General features: G+C 33.3%; 2 protein-coding genes across 5 annotated transcripts; both read right to left on the bottom strand.

Moving 5' to 3' along the window:
* Positions 1 to 1,424: 1,424 nt before the first annotated feature.
* LOC137824777 (uncharacterized) lies at positions 1,425 to 3,645 on the bottom strand. Its single transcript, XM_068630456.1, has 5 exons — positions 3,539 to 3,645; positions 3,236 to 3,358; positions 2,957 to 3,118; positions 2,205 to 2,643; positions 1,425 to 1,451 (listed from the first exon to the last, which is right to left on the bottom strand). Exons 1-5 carry the CDS (start codon positions 3,643 to 3,645, stop codon positions 1,425 to 1,427), a joined length of 858 nt encoding a protein of 285 aa, XP_068486557.1.
* Positions 3,646 to 4,941: 1,296 nt separating this feature from the next.
* On the bottom strand, positions 4,942 to 15,823 carry LOC137825466 (uncharacterized). 4 transcript variants are annotated; one of them, XM_068631130.1, is made up of 9 exons: positions 15,582 to 15,823; positions 14,303 to 15,025; positions 10,566 to 13,386; positions 8,607 to 8,856; positions 8,264 to 8,470; positions 7,061 to 7,234; positions 5,752 to 5,940; positions 5,539 to 5,652; positions 4,942 to 5,415 (listed from the first exon to the last, which is right to left on the bottom strand). In XM_068631130.1, exons 2-9 carry the CDS (start codon positions 14,958 to 14,960, stop codon positions 5,110 to 5,112), a joined length of 4,719 nt encoding a protein of 1,572 aa, XP_068487231.1. In that variant the 5' UTR covers positions 14,961 to 15,025; positions 15,582 to 15,823; the 3' UTR covers positions 4,942 to 5,109. The 4 variants fall into 4 exon arrangements, with proteins under 4 accessions (XP_068487231.1, XP_068487233.1, XP_068487232.1 ...); XM_068631132.1 differs by having other exon boundaries at positions 15,615 to 15,741; XM_068631131.1 differs by having other exon boundaries at positions 15,524 to 15,587.
* Positions 15,824 to 16,246: the final 423 nt, after the last annotated feature.

Below are 16,246 nucleotides of genomic sequence, written 5' to 3'. Positions count from 1 at the left end.
TCTACAACATTTGCATCTTGCGGAGCCTTCCCTTTCTTCTGCAGTTTTGGACAGTCTTTCTTCCAGTGTCCTTTCTCATGACAGAAAACACACTCATCTTTGGCAGCGACTCGACCTTTAGACTTAGACCTCCCTCTTCTCCCCTTTGTCTGACTTTGCTGACAACCTCTTGCCATCACAAACTCAAAATATTGTATTCAATATTACAAACAATTTCGAGCAACCCAAGGGCGAACCTTCGGCTCTGATACCACTTGTTGGGAAAAACGGGTAATTTTCCCACTAAAACATAACCCTAACAGAGCTACCCGACAAATAATATTGAATAAATAAAGCGGAATAATAGAAGAGATAAAGAAGGAAAAACACACCAGAAAATTGTTAACGGAGTTCGGTCTGTTTAGCCTAATCTCCGAGCACAACTGAAATAGCCTGCTTTTATTATTATGGGAGAAGATATTACAAATTGAGATATCTAACAGTGAAGGAGAAGAGTTTAATTTATAACCCTCAAACCTCCTTCCCAAACAATGAACCCACCGATGTGGGACTTGGGATTAAGCCAAAATCAACAAGCAAATGTCATCAATATAACAAACACAATATATGATGGTTTCCTTTAGAACCATATAACTCCCGTAATTCCAACCTCCCTTCCGTAATATGAGGGTACAACAAATCCATGTGTGTACATGACAACATGGTTAGTGCCTCCACAGTCCTCCAAACACCATATTGGACCAAGTTCCATTTCAAACTTTATGGCGAACCCACAGTCAATAAAGTCAATTTGCTCTTAAATAAAAATTAAATTATTAGTTAATCATTATAATTTCCAAAAGAATAATATTACCAATAAAAATGAAGATGAAAAAGGAATACGAAATAAAAAAAGAGAAACAAAACAAAGGATGACAGAAGGTTGTGAATAAAAAATAAATAGTGTCAAGAATTGTATTTAGAACACACTTTTAGTTAACACATTTGGGTAATTCATTCTCGAAAGATTCACATCCTTACTGTTATCACATTTCAAAATTAAAAACTTAAAATAATGTTAAAAATTAATAATTTAAAGAAAATTAATATTAATATGTATTATGAAATTAAAAGCTGAAAAGACTTTGTTTACGGTATGGTAAGGGTCAAGTCAGAACTCTTGAGTGAAATGACATAAAGCAATAAACCATAATAAATGTATTTAATGACAACATTGAAAATAATGAGCAATTTACCTCCACGAAAACCTAACGTCCCTCAACTATCAATGAAAGTAATGGATTAACACACAAAATAAGAGATGCAAAAAAACACCGTTGAAAGATTAAAATACATTAACAACGTTAAAAACCTGTAATACAGAGTGAACAAAATGAGTTCAACCGATCACAATAATAAATGTAACCAAAATCACAATTCAAAGACTAAGATGCAAAAATGATGTTAAAAACCTGTAATACAGAGTAAACAAAAATGAGATGAACAGATCACAATAATAGATGCAACCAATATCACATATTAAAGACTAAGATATAGAGATGACATTAAAAACCTGTAATACAGAGTGAAAAATACTTGTAATACAGAGTGAACAAAAATGAGTTGATCATATCACAATAACAAATTCAACCAAAATCATAGTTGAAATACTAAGATACATAAATGATGTTTAAAACATTATACGCAATTTGTTGCCAAGTAAGAACGAAAACATGATTTAAAACACCATCAAAGATTACATGCTCATGCTTTTGTAACCAACTCCGTGAAGAATGAAAAAAATTAAAACGAAATGAAAAAAACTAAAAGACAATGAAAAAACAAAACAAATAAATAAATGACTGAATACAACACCTTATATATATTGTGAATATATCAATACCATTACAAATAAAATACACGATAAAAATCCATTATAATAATTTCTTTATTACAAGTAAGATGTATTTAATGGGGATGTTTTAAAAAAGTTCTTAAATTTAAGTATAATGTATTTTTATTAAGAGGAACTGATAATGTATCAGGGTGGTGAAAATTTTCAAATTAAAATCTGAATCTTATATAAAACAGGGATTTGAAGAAAGACACAATAAAATATGATGCAATTACAACATTGTCTCCCTTCAAAACCAAAGTGAGTATTGGCGATCAAATTTCTTTTGGTTGACTTTGCTCCCAACATCCGAGAGGCATCTAAATTCAACCTTTCCACGTTTTTCTCCTTTGACGGGACTGATACCAGAGATCTTTGAGCAAATTTCACCTACAAATCCTTTTGGTTTTTCCACATCTTCATCTTCCTTAGACTCAACCAAAATATTCTTCTCCTCATCTGCAAAACGTTTCCAAAGGTGGTTTTTTCTCACATGCTTTAAATCCCTTGGTGGTAGCAATATAATATTGCCATTATTTCCTATGGAGTCTGAGTGATTAGAGTGAAATATGGTAGCAGGGGTACTTGTGGTGGAAAATGAATAAAATGATGACGATGTTGGAGATGGACACTTCACTGAACTTCCAAACCCTTCTATTCCATTTGTTATTTTCAGAGCCTTCAAACGTGCTTCTGTCAGAGCTTCTGCTTCCTGTAAAAGTTTCACGATTTCGTCTGATAGCTTTTGCATTCTGGATCCCCAATTAAATCTGAATTTGATTCGTGCATATGAATGAAAACCAAAATCAAATTACTCATAAGAAACTAAAGTATACCTAAAAATGGAAATCTTTTAGCTCCCATGTGTTTCAGTTTATGATTTCATACTTTTTCTTTTGTTTTATTTTCCAAACTTGTTGCCATTTTTCTACCTAGCACTGAGGCACTTCTGCAACTTTTGTCTTTATTTTCCAGCCTTATATGCATTTTCCTCATCTTTTCAATTTTTAACTTGTTATATACTTCAAAAACAAAAACCTGTATTATTTACCACAAATAACAGGATTCAGATTTAATGTTTACCCTTTTTCATCAATATGAGTAAACCCTCCTAGTTCTTCAATAATTTCTACATCACATTGAAATTCTTTAGAAAACTCTCGAGGGCCATGGGTGAGCAAGAATTCCAGAAGAACCAGTGCTTTGTATGCTTGCCTCCATTGCTCCCAATCCACGTTGTACAACCTGCACTTTAAATGATATAGTAAAACCAGTGGATATAAACTCATGTATAAAATTGAAATGTATAATAATTAATGAGCTTAAAAATTTATGGCAAAGGGTCTGAATGAAGATGCATACCTTTGACGAAGAATATCAACAATCCTCCAATAGTCATCTATGTCAAATGATGCCTCGGCAATTCTGGTCATAGTTTTGGCATCAGGACTGCAGTCATCCTTATTTGTTGCTTCCTCTGCCAGCCTAATCATTTAGTATTATTTGTTAATGCCTCTCTAATCCCAGAGATGCAATGCAAGTCTTTTTGGAAACTAGGAACATGAATTAACCATACATTTACTAGTTTAGTTATTTGGTGAGTACAACATATAAACTACTGTTATCATAAATCATCCATTGCCCTGTTTATTCACATGCACTTACAATTCAGCTTTAGTAACATCAGTAAATGTCATCCTAGCAGATTTGTACTTTTCCTGTAGGAAATTTGTTGTCTGCTTTTTTATTTGCTCCAGGAATAGGCTACCCATTACTACTCAAATCAAATTTTTAACTACTTCTTTATCAATGCACTTCTCTTAATACATCAATTCTATTCAATCTAGTTCTTTATGATCAATGGCAAACGGAACAAGGATAAACCATCAAAGTGGATTCATTGCAGGCTACAAGAACTTGTTAATATATGGCTACCCAAAATTATAGCTCAGACAATGCAGGAAAAGTGCTCGTTGACGAAAGAATAAAAGAGGAAACGTGAAAAGGAGAATGAACCAATAATAGAAAGTTGACCCCATAATAATTATACACAACATTTGCTTGCTCTCAAAACTAGGATCTTCACACAATACTAACATTCATACTTCTATTCATCATATTTCACCCTATCATGCGTCCTTTTCTTCCCTGGGATAATCAATTCAAAACTCATTTTTCATGCAGTAAATTTTTCCTTCTCCGGATTACAGAATATCAATATAGTTGAATGCTGATTTATAATATTTTTAAAAAAATTATAATATATGGTTTTAACATTTAATTTTTTTAATTATATAATATTTAAAAAATAAAATAAAATTATTCAACTCATGTTATTAGTGAGTGAACGGTGTACCTAACAAATATTATGCGGGACTGAAGAATTAAGTAATAAATTTTCATTTTAAAAAAAATCTCCAAATATGCATAGCAAGTCACAAGTATAATGATTTCAATCTGCAGGAAGTTCCCTTCTTAGTTTCGTCAAAATTTCAAACTCATTCATCAAGTCAAACTTCATTTTAATTTAATGTGGGAAAATCAGGGGTTAATGACATAATAAATTAGGTTATATTTGAAAATATATATAACTGTTGAAAGTAGAAAAAATTAACTTTGAACATATATGCGTGTACTAACTAATTTATTCCTTTCGAAAAGATAAGTTAATATAGGCTGACAAATATTCTATGAAATTAACTTTTATTAGTTCAAATTTGTTTATGCATGATTTTATTTGTAAAAGGATTCTCGTATAAATTTTAAAAGAAATTATTTTTAATATGGATATAAGTTAAGTTATTTTGATTTATTTCCTTTTTTCTTTTAAAATAATTTATAAAATAACTCATCTAATAATCAGTTTAGTTTAGAAAGTTATACCAATTCAAATTTCTTTTATTATGGTCATTTTTTCATTGCTCTTCATCCCACTGCAACTAAAATATCCTCGAAAAGTAGAGGAATGCAACTTAAAAAATAAAGTCTAAAATTATATCCATTGATTTAAATATTAATAGGTTGCATTTGCACAATTTTATTAGTCTGTCTAAAATAAAATACAGTCGTGGAGGAATGAAATTTGATACATGAATTTTGTCTTATATCCATCAAACTGGAATAAGATTACAAGGACAATATTTTTATTTTAAAAACAAATGGAGAATATAGTGGGCTAAATAGTAAATAAATGCATATTTTGTACAAGGAAAAAAACACTGATAGGAACAGAGTCATCATTCACTACTCTTCCACGATTCCCGCAAGAGCTCATATCGTACAACCTTACGGCCTCCCTTAACTAGTGCAGACTTTTCCTTGGATTCATCCATGCCAAGAGCAGAAAGTGGTGAATCCAACTCATCAAGTTCATCATCACTGGTATATAATTTTTTGAGCGCAAATGACCCACTTCTCAGTGAAGTTTTGGTTCCCACTTCTTGTAGCATCACTACAATTGAAGAAGCTGGAAGTGGTGCATAGAACGTGGCACCAGCAGAACATGGCAAACTTGTAATGGCCCCTTCATCATCCTCAATATCCTAAAATAACAATATCCAATACAACAAAAAGACAGAAATTAGAATGTAGAAATTTCAACAATCCATTCCTACATCACACTTATTGCTTCTTATTTTCACCAAGCATGCTAAACATTAACCAACCTCATTGTTAAGGGCATCGAAAACAGCATCCGGGATAGGCCCCGGGGAGAATTCATCAGGAACAAAATTGTTGAGAACTCGTTTAATCAATGAAATGCCAAATCTAGGGCAAACCTGCAGAATTGTTTGCATGATACGTTTATAATTAGTTTCTCAAAGCATTAAAAATGAAAAGAAGAAAGACAAGTCAACAATAAAGAAGTTTGATCCAACCTCTTTTCTCATAGACTCATCTGCAAGCATGTCCAAGGGAAGCATCATCAAATCGCTTAAGGAATTGAGGAGAAGAAAAGGTTTGAAGGATGATTCACATTTGGGTTCATCGTTTTCATTGCTAACTTCGCAGGACTCACTATCATCAATGCTAAATAAATCTGAAAGCCATCTTGACCAGTCACCAATCTGAGTGCAGATAATAAAAAGTTACCAAAGAGAACAAACATCGCATATCCTTCATGGAATTGCAACCAACTTATTTTATTAAGGTGCTGATATGTTAACAACTCTGCACCAAATTACAACTAGGGAGAAATAATTTTTTGCTAAAATAGAACAATTTTGAAATTATATTGTGTCAAATCACAGTTGTAAATTGGTATTTTTCAATGTGCGGTTGTCAAAGTTCTTCTTATTAAGATTGACTACATAGATATTAAGCTCCATCAAGAACCAATTATCAGTAGAACCATTTACCGGAGGGTCTTTCTAAACGATTTCTCGAGTTTTCTTAGGTCTTTCTTCACTCTTTTTGGTTGGAGTAACTTCCATTTGATACACTTTTCTAACTGAAGCCTCTAATTCAAATAAACTAAGCCACTTTCCATCAACTTCTCTTGAGTTGACGCACCTATAACTTTCTCATAGGATACATTCGCTCCTACTCTTTCTTTTCTTGTGTACGCACTCATCCACCTCAGCATGCTTTTTTCTGCTACATTCTTTTTTTATATTTGCAGTTCATTGCCCAACACGTGTTTGCATCACTGATTTTATAATTAACAGAATTTATTCCATTTTGTGCCATCATGCAACAAATTTACAGGTAAAATGTATAAATTAAACTTGAGAAGACATGTTTTAAGATGAGGGGCTGCTCGGGAAAAAGAAACTTCATAATTCTAATTAGTAATGCATCCAAATTCACAAGCTTTGAATTTTAAGAGTCTTTCAAGAGGTTGATGAATTCAAAATATACACTCGGGACATTAAATTTATTTTCTCGTGGTGAAACAAGTAAAACATTTAGAGTTTGTCTCTAATATCCACTTTGTATTACAGTAGCATTTTGTTTATTAAGATTCAAGAACTATTAGGATTATGTTTGTTTTCTAAACTCTTATACTAAAACATCATAAAATACTTCACATCTTTGATCAGATAGTAATTCCCAAATTCTTAGTAAAGCGTATTGCTGTGCTACAGAGGAAGCAAACCTTAGAGGTGAAAAATGTATGAAGATTATAATCAACTCTGTGTCTTTTGAAAGAAAGAAGGCATAGGACAAAAAAGTTTCATAACTCACAGCATTCTTCAGTTGTGCACCAGCCGCAAAGCCTGATTTTCCAGCTGGAATAGGAAGAACCTTAGAATCACTAATGGGGTCAGATACAGGATCCATGGGCATCTCTTCAGCGGATTCCCGAAGAATAGCATTGAACATTGCCAAATCAAGTCTACTAACCAACTGCTCCATCACCTACAACCACAAAAACAGTCTTATTTCAATCAGGCTGCATTTTATTTTATTTCTCGCCTTCTGAAGATTGGAACCAATAGACACAATATTAGCATTCAGAGAAAATAATAATATGTACATCTATACAACCTGGAACTTTTCAAGAATAAACCACTGATATAAGTAATTCTACACGCAAAGTATTGACAAGAAGTAAATAATATAGAATGAACAGATGGAAGAGGCCTATGTTTCCTCAAGTTCTCAACTATCAAGAATCAAATCAACCCGAAAGCAGCCCAAAATGGTTTTCATCCGATGTAGAGTTTAGGTGGGAAAGAGAAAGAAACTAAAAGGGGGAAAGAGAGGGGAAAAGGGGAGAAGAACAGGATAGAGAGAAAGAATAGAGTGATGGAGAGATCAAAAACACTATGAACTGCACTTCTATTCCAGCCTGTCTAAAATATCTTTATTTATCAGAAATTAGCCAACAACTATGAAATCTTAGCTAAATAACTTATTAAAATTGTTTTGTGACATAAAAATTCATATATTATCTAGAATTGGCATGGTGATGATTGCAGTCATGACCACATGGTGAAAGAGGGTATTTTCCAAGTCAGGAACCAAATCAGCCAGAGCTTAGGATCAGGTTTTGGCCCAAAAATGATTTCCACCCATTCCCTACACAATTAACAATAACAAAATAGTCCAAGTCTGGAACCAAATCAGCCAGAAGCTTAGATCATGTCTATTTTAGCTTTTAATTTATGTATACTAGCACCTTCACAAGAACATCAACACCACCACCCTGGTGGTTTTACAAAATTTAGAGAATTGAAAGAACAAATGATTTTGTAATTTTAAATAAATACCCCGTTACCATTACTTCCAACCATATAAAGTAGTGACAAAGACACCAAGCTATATGTTTTGTCATATCATATAAACCACATATACATCTAACCCATACGCATGTATAAAAAGTTGAATATCCTGAAATCCAGCATTCAATACATTGCATCTAGAAATATCTACTTTAAATTGTACCAATCTAGCTATCACAGCCAAGCAGCCACACTCATGACCACCAGTTCGAACAGGGCAAAGCCTTTCACATGCATCCTTGAAAGCTCTTTTCCATAAATCAACAGAAAAACTTCCCTGATCTGGATCACCCACACGGGGTCTTCTTTCATCTACTTTCTTAGAATTAGAGCTCTTTGCAGCTGCAGACTGCATGTATGGTGTAAGAGTCTGGGGAGCAAGCATAAAAAAATATCAGGAAAATGAAAAAGCGCTTTTAGTTTCAAATCAAAGTTTTCAGAGTGGAGATAAAGAAGCAGAATAATAAGAAGAAATAGAAGGAGAATATGAATGGTTAGGATTCAACCTGCCACCAGACAGACTCAACAATTCGAGAGAATATCCATGCTTCAACCTTTTCTAATGCAATTAAAAATGTTTTTGGATCCTCCCAGCTATGAAATTGTTTTTCTTTGTCTTTTTCTTCTTCATGAAGAGTGTTGCCAACCGCATCACATTCACTGTTGATGCATGAACCATCACCAAAGGGTATATTTTCAACTTCCTTGCTCACAATTGCTCTCAGCAATAATAAATTTGAGAACCAAAATGTCAACCTATTCATGGTTAAGAAACATTAAGTTAAGAAATATTATAAAATAAATGATTGTAGTGAGAAGTATCCACAGGTCTTTTTGAAACTGATGTTAAATAAATCAAATTTCATTAGATATACAACAATCACTTACTCTGCTGGAGTTGGATACATTAATCAAACAATGCCATTGCATTTAAGAAAAAGCCAAATTTTCAGTTAACTGACAAAAATTCCATTTACCATCTTAGATCAATGTCTTCTGTAGTTATTTGTGCTAATGTTTTCTTCCTCTACCTATTCTAAATTTTGTGTTAAAAATATAAGAGATATCTGAAGATATTATCTTAGAATACTTTAGAGTATCATAGATGATATCTTAGAATTTATTCTTATCTTATATTTTGGTTTGTTTCCTTATTTAACCAGTATCTTTAAACTATAGGGATATCTGATTAGAATCATATTTATTAGAATATGATTTATAGACATATAATATCCTGTATATAGGAATGAAATCTTCTATAGTTTTTTGTATTTATTATTATAAATTTTTAATTAGTTAATACAGAATGGACTTTGTTCTGTAGTCCATACACAATTTCTAGAATCTCTTCCATCTTTTTTCCCCCCTTTTTAAACATGGTAATGGAACAGTACCATCCTCATGACATGCTATGTGCCTATTTTGCTATTGAGTTCCTAAAAGCATAAAAGGTAGAACTCCATTCAGTTACCTCTTCCGCCTTGTCTATTGTTTCCAGCATGACTATCTAATTAGCCACCTCTTTCACCTTGTCTACTGTGTCCAGCATGGACTATCACTTTTACATTAAGTCCTAATTTGATTTGTCACTCTAGCTCGAAGTTTCTTTGACCGTGTAGACTTTTCCATTGACACACCCTATGCACAGGCCTCGGTTTTATCCCAAATATATGGGCTTGGTTGTCCAGATCCACAGGTCTCAACTTTGTCCTAGATACTCTGGTCCCAGTTTTTTCTCAATTGCATTGGCCTCATATATGTCCTAGAAGCACTAATCTGGCCCCGCCTTCGCCTATATATGCACTGACCTTGTTTCTATCCCAAAAGTTATTATCAAACTTAGTTTACAGTTTAAAATTTGTGGGTTTCTAATAATAATAGTTTGAAGCTTCCAAATGTAGTTTTGGGAAGGACTTGCTTTTCTTGCCATGAATTGTTTACCAGGCTCATGATCATTCCAGCTATCTGGCTAAGCAATTTTTCTTTCCAACTTCTCCAACATCTGAGTTTCTTTTCCAACTATTGTCTTAGGCGGAGCTTAATTTTTATGTTTTCAATTTTTAATTTGTGGGTATTTGAATTATTTTCTCGTAACAAACTAAAGCTATGCAAGCTTCAAATTGAGGGAGTGTTAGAAATATCTTAAGATACTATCTTAGAAATATAAGAAATATCCCTTGGATTTTTTTTTATATTCTGATACATTTCCTTGTTTAATTAGAATCTTTATAATAATAGGAACATTTTATTAGAATATTATTTATAGGCATGATCTGTATTTATATAAGATGAACTCTATTGTGGATTTCATACACACAATTTCTCACTGTGCAAGTCATCTTAGGCTATGTTTTTTTCCAAAATTTTTGCACTACTTTTAGATTCATAAAACAAGATCTTCAGTTATTCCTGAACATTTTATGTTATTTATAGTTAAGAAAATTATGAAATCAAGTTTTGTATACCTTGGAACATCATTTCCACATGCTTTTGAAACCAAAACAAATCCCGAGACAGCACTCTGGGCTGCACTAGCTATTGTAGCAGGGGACCCAACTCTACAAGCATGGAAATAGAATCTAGAAAGGCGCCGAGCAGGTGCATGGACCTTGTTTGATGAGCTACCATGTTCAGCAATAACTGAGTACATTGAAACTTCAAGAGCAGCAGCTTCCCTCAGCTCTTCTCGAAGCATTTCAACTTCGGCCTTCAATTCAGTTTTATTGCTAAGAAAGCTGCCACTCGTATTAATGTCTTCATGGCAAGCAGTACCAACATATACATCATTCATAGTACTAATTTCCTCTGCCTGATTATGGGTCTGATTGCTGATTTGCTCACAGTTCTCAGCAGATTGTAGAGGAATTTTATCATTCATCAATCTTGGGTGTTGTGGTTTCTCGTTTAGAAGAGCAGTACTATTTAAATCCCCTTTCTTCCTAGAATCATTAGGAAAATTATTGAGCTCATTCTCCAAAGGTTCATTCCTCTCAGTAAACTGTGTTTGTCCTTTTCCATGTGGTTTCTCGTTTAACCGAGAAGTACTCTTTAAATTCTCTTTCTTCATAGAATCATCATTGGAAAAGTTATTGAGCTCATTTTCTAAAGGTTCATTCCTCTCCGTAAACAGTGTTTGTCCTTTCCCATGCGGTTTCTCGTTTAAAAGAGAAGTACTATTTAAATTCTCTTTCTTCATAGAATCATCATTGGAAAAGTTATTGAGCTCATTTTCTAAAGGTTCATTCCTCTCCGTAAACTGTGTTTGTCCTTTCCCACGTGGTTTCTCGTTTAAAAGAGAAGTACTGTTTAAATTCTCTTTCTTCATAGAATCATCATTGGAAAAGTTATTGAACTCATTTTCTAAAGGTTCATCCCTCTCAGTAAACTGTGTTTGTCCTTTCCCATGTTGTTTCTCGTTTAAAAGAGAAGTACTATTTAAATTCCCTTTCTTCGTAGAATCATCATTGGAAAACCTATTGAGCTCATTTTCTAAGAGTTCATTCCTCTCGATAAACAATCTTTCTTTTTCCCCATGTAGTTTCTCATTTGGAAGAATAGTACTATTTAAATTCCCTTTCTTCGTAGAATCATCATTGGAAAACCTATTGAGCTCATTTTCTAAGAGTTCATTCCTCTCGATAAACAATCTTTCTTTTTCCCCATGTAGTTTCTCGTTTGGAAGAGTAGTACTATTTAAATTCCCTTTCTTCGTAGAATCATCATTGGAAAAGTTATTGAGCTCATTTTCTAAAGGTTCATTCCTCTCAGTAAACTGTCTTTCTTTTTTCCCATGTAGTTTCTCGTTTGGAAGAGTAGTACTATTTAAATTCCCTTTCTTCGTAGAATCATCATTGGAAAATTTATTGAGCTCATTTTCCAAAGGTTCATTCTTCTCAGTAAATTGTGTTTGTCCTTTCCCATGTGGTTTCTCGTTTAAAACAGAAGTACTATTTAAATTCCCTTTCTTCATAGAATCATCAATCGAAAAATGACTGAGCTCATTTTCCAAAGGTTCATTCTTCTCAGTAAATTGTGTTTGTCCTTTCCCATGTAGTTTCTCGTTTGGAAGAATAGTACTATTTAAATACCCTTTCTTCGTAAAATCATCATTGGAAAAGTTATTGAGCTCATTTTCTAAAGGTTCATTCCTATCAGTAAAAGTAAACTGTGTTTGTCCTTCCCCATGTGGTTTCTCGTTTAAAAGAGAAGTACTATTTAAACTTCCTTTCTTCATAGAATCATCATTGGAAAATTTATTGAGCTCATTTTCTAAAGGTTCATTCCTCTTTGTAAACTGTGTTTGTCCTTTCCCATGTGGTTTCTCGTTTAAAAGAGAAGTACTATTTAAATTCCCTTTCTTCGTAGAATCATCAATGGAAAAATTATTGAGCTCATTTTCTAAAGCTTCATTCCTCTCAGTAAACTGTCTTTCTTTTTTCCCATGTAGTTTCTCATTTGGAAGAGTAGTACTATTTAAATTCCCTTTCTTCATAGAATCATCATTGGAAAATTTATTGAGCCCATCTTCTAAAGGTTCATTCCTCTCTGTAAACTGTTTTTGTCCTTTCCCATGCAGTTTCTCATTTCTAAGAGCAGTACTATATAAATGCCTTTTCATCGTAGGATCATCATTGGAAACATTATTGAGCTCATTTTCTAAAGGTTCATTCTTCTCATTAAGCTGCTTTTGTCCTCTCCCATGTGGTTTCTCGTTTAGAAGAGTAGTATTATTTAAATTCCCTTTCTTCGTAGAATCATCATTGGAAAACCTATTGAGCTCATTTTCTAAGAGTTCATTCCTCTCGAGAAACTGTTTTTGTTCTATTCTTTGCTCCTCCATTTTCTCTTTGTCCTCCATAACCCCAGTGTCCGAAGCACAGCTAACTTTCTCTAGAGCATCTTTATTTAGTCTCTCATCTCTTGTGTCATCTTCTTGAATCACGCTACTCTCTTGCGTTACTTGAAATTCGAAAGGTCTTTCAAAGTTTGGTTGCATACTTGACGAAATGCGTGAAGAAGAAGATTGTTGAATGCTTTCTTGAATTTCAGAAATCGCATTAGAAAGTTCGACAGTTTCCTCAGAAATTTTAGGCAATGAAGGGCTGCCATCAGCAGCATTTCCCATGTCTGAGCCAAGAATTGTAGACGAAGGGGGAGATTTAATGCCATTGTGTGTGGGTGCTTGACTCTCTGAGTTTCCAACTAAGCTAGAAGTAGTACTTTCTGCAGGCTGAACAAATTCTCCATGAGTTCCTTCTGTTCCTCCTCCGCTGATTTTGATACTGCCTGAAATCAAATGGCAACAGGCTGTTAATATGGCAGAACTAGACAATTGTTTAGCTATATCGATTATTATTGGTCTAGAGATCAGATAATCAATAGAAAAACTGTCACCAGTAATGCATCTGTATAGTTCTATCTAGTTCTTTCACTATAGGTATGTTTCAATAAACTTCTCCAAGAACACTTATAGAATACCGAATAAGAAACAAAAGTAAAATAAATTTCTCTAAACTAAAATTAACTTACGCATATGTTTAAAATAAGCTATTAGAGAAGCTAATATGATAGATCTATTACAATTAATTTAGCCTTAAGTTAATTTTAGCTATCAAAGAAAGTATATTTAATTTTTCCTTATTATTTTCTTCTCCTATAAGTGTTTACAAAGAAGTTACCCAAAAAGACCCTATCTATCTGATTAACATTTAAAAAGGATTACATGTCAATACATTTAGAGTTCAAACATTTGATCATTTTTTGTTGGGCTAAATTAACAATTAAAAACCAACCATAGAGGTAATTGATATACAAAATTAGTTTCATAATGTCATCTGATATCCTGAATATAGTATGATCAAAACAACATGAATTGCAGCAGCACACTGCATTTTGCATTCCAGTTAACAATTAAACGCAATGACCATGTGGATGTATGTGATTAATGTATGGCATACCAAAAGTAAAGAGGAATACAATATATTAATAACACAACAAATAGTTAAGCATCATAGCGGTCTTTTATTGGGCAAAATCCAGCTCAATAAGGTCTAAGCAGGAATGAAATTAATTACTACCAAATCATAACAATAACTTGATAATATCCATACCCTTTGAAAAAGGGGGTGATGTTTGAAATATTTGCATTAAGCACAATTCGAAGATAAAAACTTAAGTACTTTTTCATTTAGAGGGGACAAACCTCCAGTAGTCTTGGAATCAGATCTGATAGTTTGGAAGGTATTTGAATGGAACTCATCATTATCATCATCAGTAAAAGAGACAATTTCAACATCGTCGTCATCTTTTAGTGACTGTGATACCGATTCACTTCCTTCCTTGTCTAGTGACAACCCTTTTGACAGGCTGCTGCTTGGTGATGAGCTAGAACATTCTGTATCAAATGGCTGAATACTAATATAAAGAAATGGCTGTGAAGAATTCTTGGAGCTCTTCTTGCAGTTCAATACAATGCTTAAGGCTTTAGTTTCCTTAATAATCCCAAAATCTGCAAAGTTTACCGTGGCTGATCCCAATAGTTGACTCTTTGTTGTCTTGTCATACAAGCTAAACTCCAAGTAGTTCTTCTGAAAACTTTCACGGTGTTTGCTTTTCTTGGATGCTTCTCGCCACATAAGAACTGAAAGCCTAAAAGATTCATTAAATTGGATCTTTCCGATGCCAGCAGTGGATGCTAGAGACCCAGAAATTTGATCACCGTTTTCCCATTGCAGTAATACCGTTTGCACAGATCTCAGTGATTGTGAAGGAGGCCAAGGATTGATCTCCTGAACATGGATTGTGTAGTGAACTTGGACTGAGACAGTTTTTCTACTCTTTGATCTTATTCCCAGTACCATCTTCACAAAATAATAATACCACTGCTACTCTGGGGAGTTATGCTGACTCACTCTAAATGATGAACCTAAACACAACAAAAATTAGAAAAAAATGAGATGTTCCAAAACATTCTAGAGATATTTACCTGAAAGAGAACCCAACAAAGGAGCAAACAACACATGATGCCAGGAACAAAACACATTGCTAAAGCCAATACGCAATGCTGATTGAAGATATATTCCTTAACACTCCCAAACAAGAAAAAAAAAAGAAAAAGAGTGAAACTAATTTTAATTCTTCTTTTCCTTATAAATAAACGATAATACAGATAGAATATTGATACCGATGAAAAATTATTTGAAGGTAAGAGACAAAAGGTAGCAAGGGGAATGATGTAAGAAAGAAGAAAACAGATATCCAGATTCTAGAGGAAAGAGCTAATGCATGCACATGAATGCATAAAAGCAGAAACCAACACTTACAATTTAACGAAGCTCAACTCAGCTATAAGCAAAGTAATCAAAAAGAAAACAAGTATTGTGAAATTAAATAATGATAAAAAATAACCAACAATTAAACAAACCAGTTAATTAATTAATGCAAATCAAACCCAGAACGACGGAAGAGAGAAATATGCTAACTTGGAATTATATGAAGAAAAGATGATCAATTACTTGGGCCCAATAGCGCTGACAGACGATGGGACCCATTTTGAAAGAAAAAAAAATTAAAAGGGGAATTGGTGTGTATAAGGGAAGAGGAAAGTGATTGTGACTGATTATTCAATTGATTGGAATGAAAGGGGTCAAAAGGTTGAAAAACTGAGAGGCTAAGAAAAGGAAAAGTAGAATTTAAGGAAATACCAGAACTGAAAAAGAAAAGCGTGTCCTACGCACGTAGATCAACTACTTATAATATTTTTTTAAATTTTTTTTATTCTATTAATTATTTATCTTATTTTGTCAATATAATTTCAATTTATGTGAGAATACAATTTCTGTTTACTTTTATAATTTTCCACATGTCTAGATATTACCATTTTTACAAACTCGCGTATGATTTGGTTTTCCCCTACATAGTGTCGGGGTTGTTAGGGTATCCATGTTACCATGTTACTTTTTTATGCATATATATATATATATATAAAAAATTCATAATAAAATATTTTTCAGATGTATACAGTGCCGGATTAGTTGGGCTGGCACATCATTAGGCAAAACGCGGACCATTCTTTTTAGGCAATTTCTTCCTCCACCTCACAGTTCCTTCATGCATCTCCATAAATATTTAATTTTCAAAAATACCT

The sequence above is a fragment of the Phaseolus vulgaris genome, chromosome 8 (assembly GCF_000499845.2).
Source record: "Phaseolus vulgaris cultivar G19833 chromosome 8, P. vulgaris v2.0, whole genome shotgun sequence".
Taxonomy (NCBI): domain Eukaryota; kingdom Viridiplantae; phylum Streptophyta; class Magnoliopsida; order Fabales; family Fabaceae; genus Phaseolus; species Phaseolus vulgaris.
This window is presented reverse-complemented; position numbering and strand designations above follow the sequence as displayed.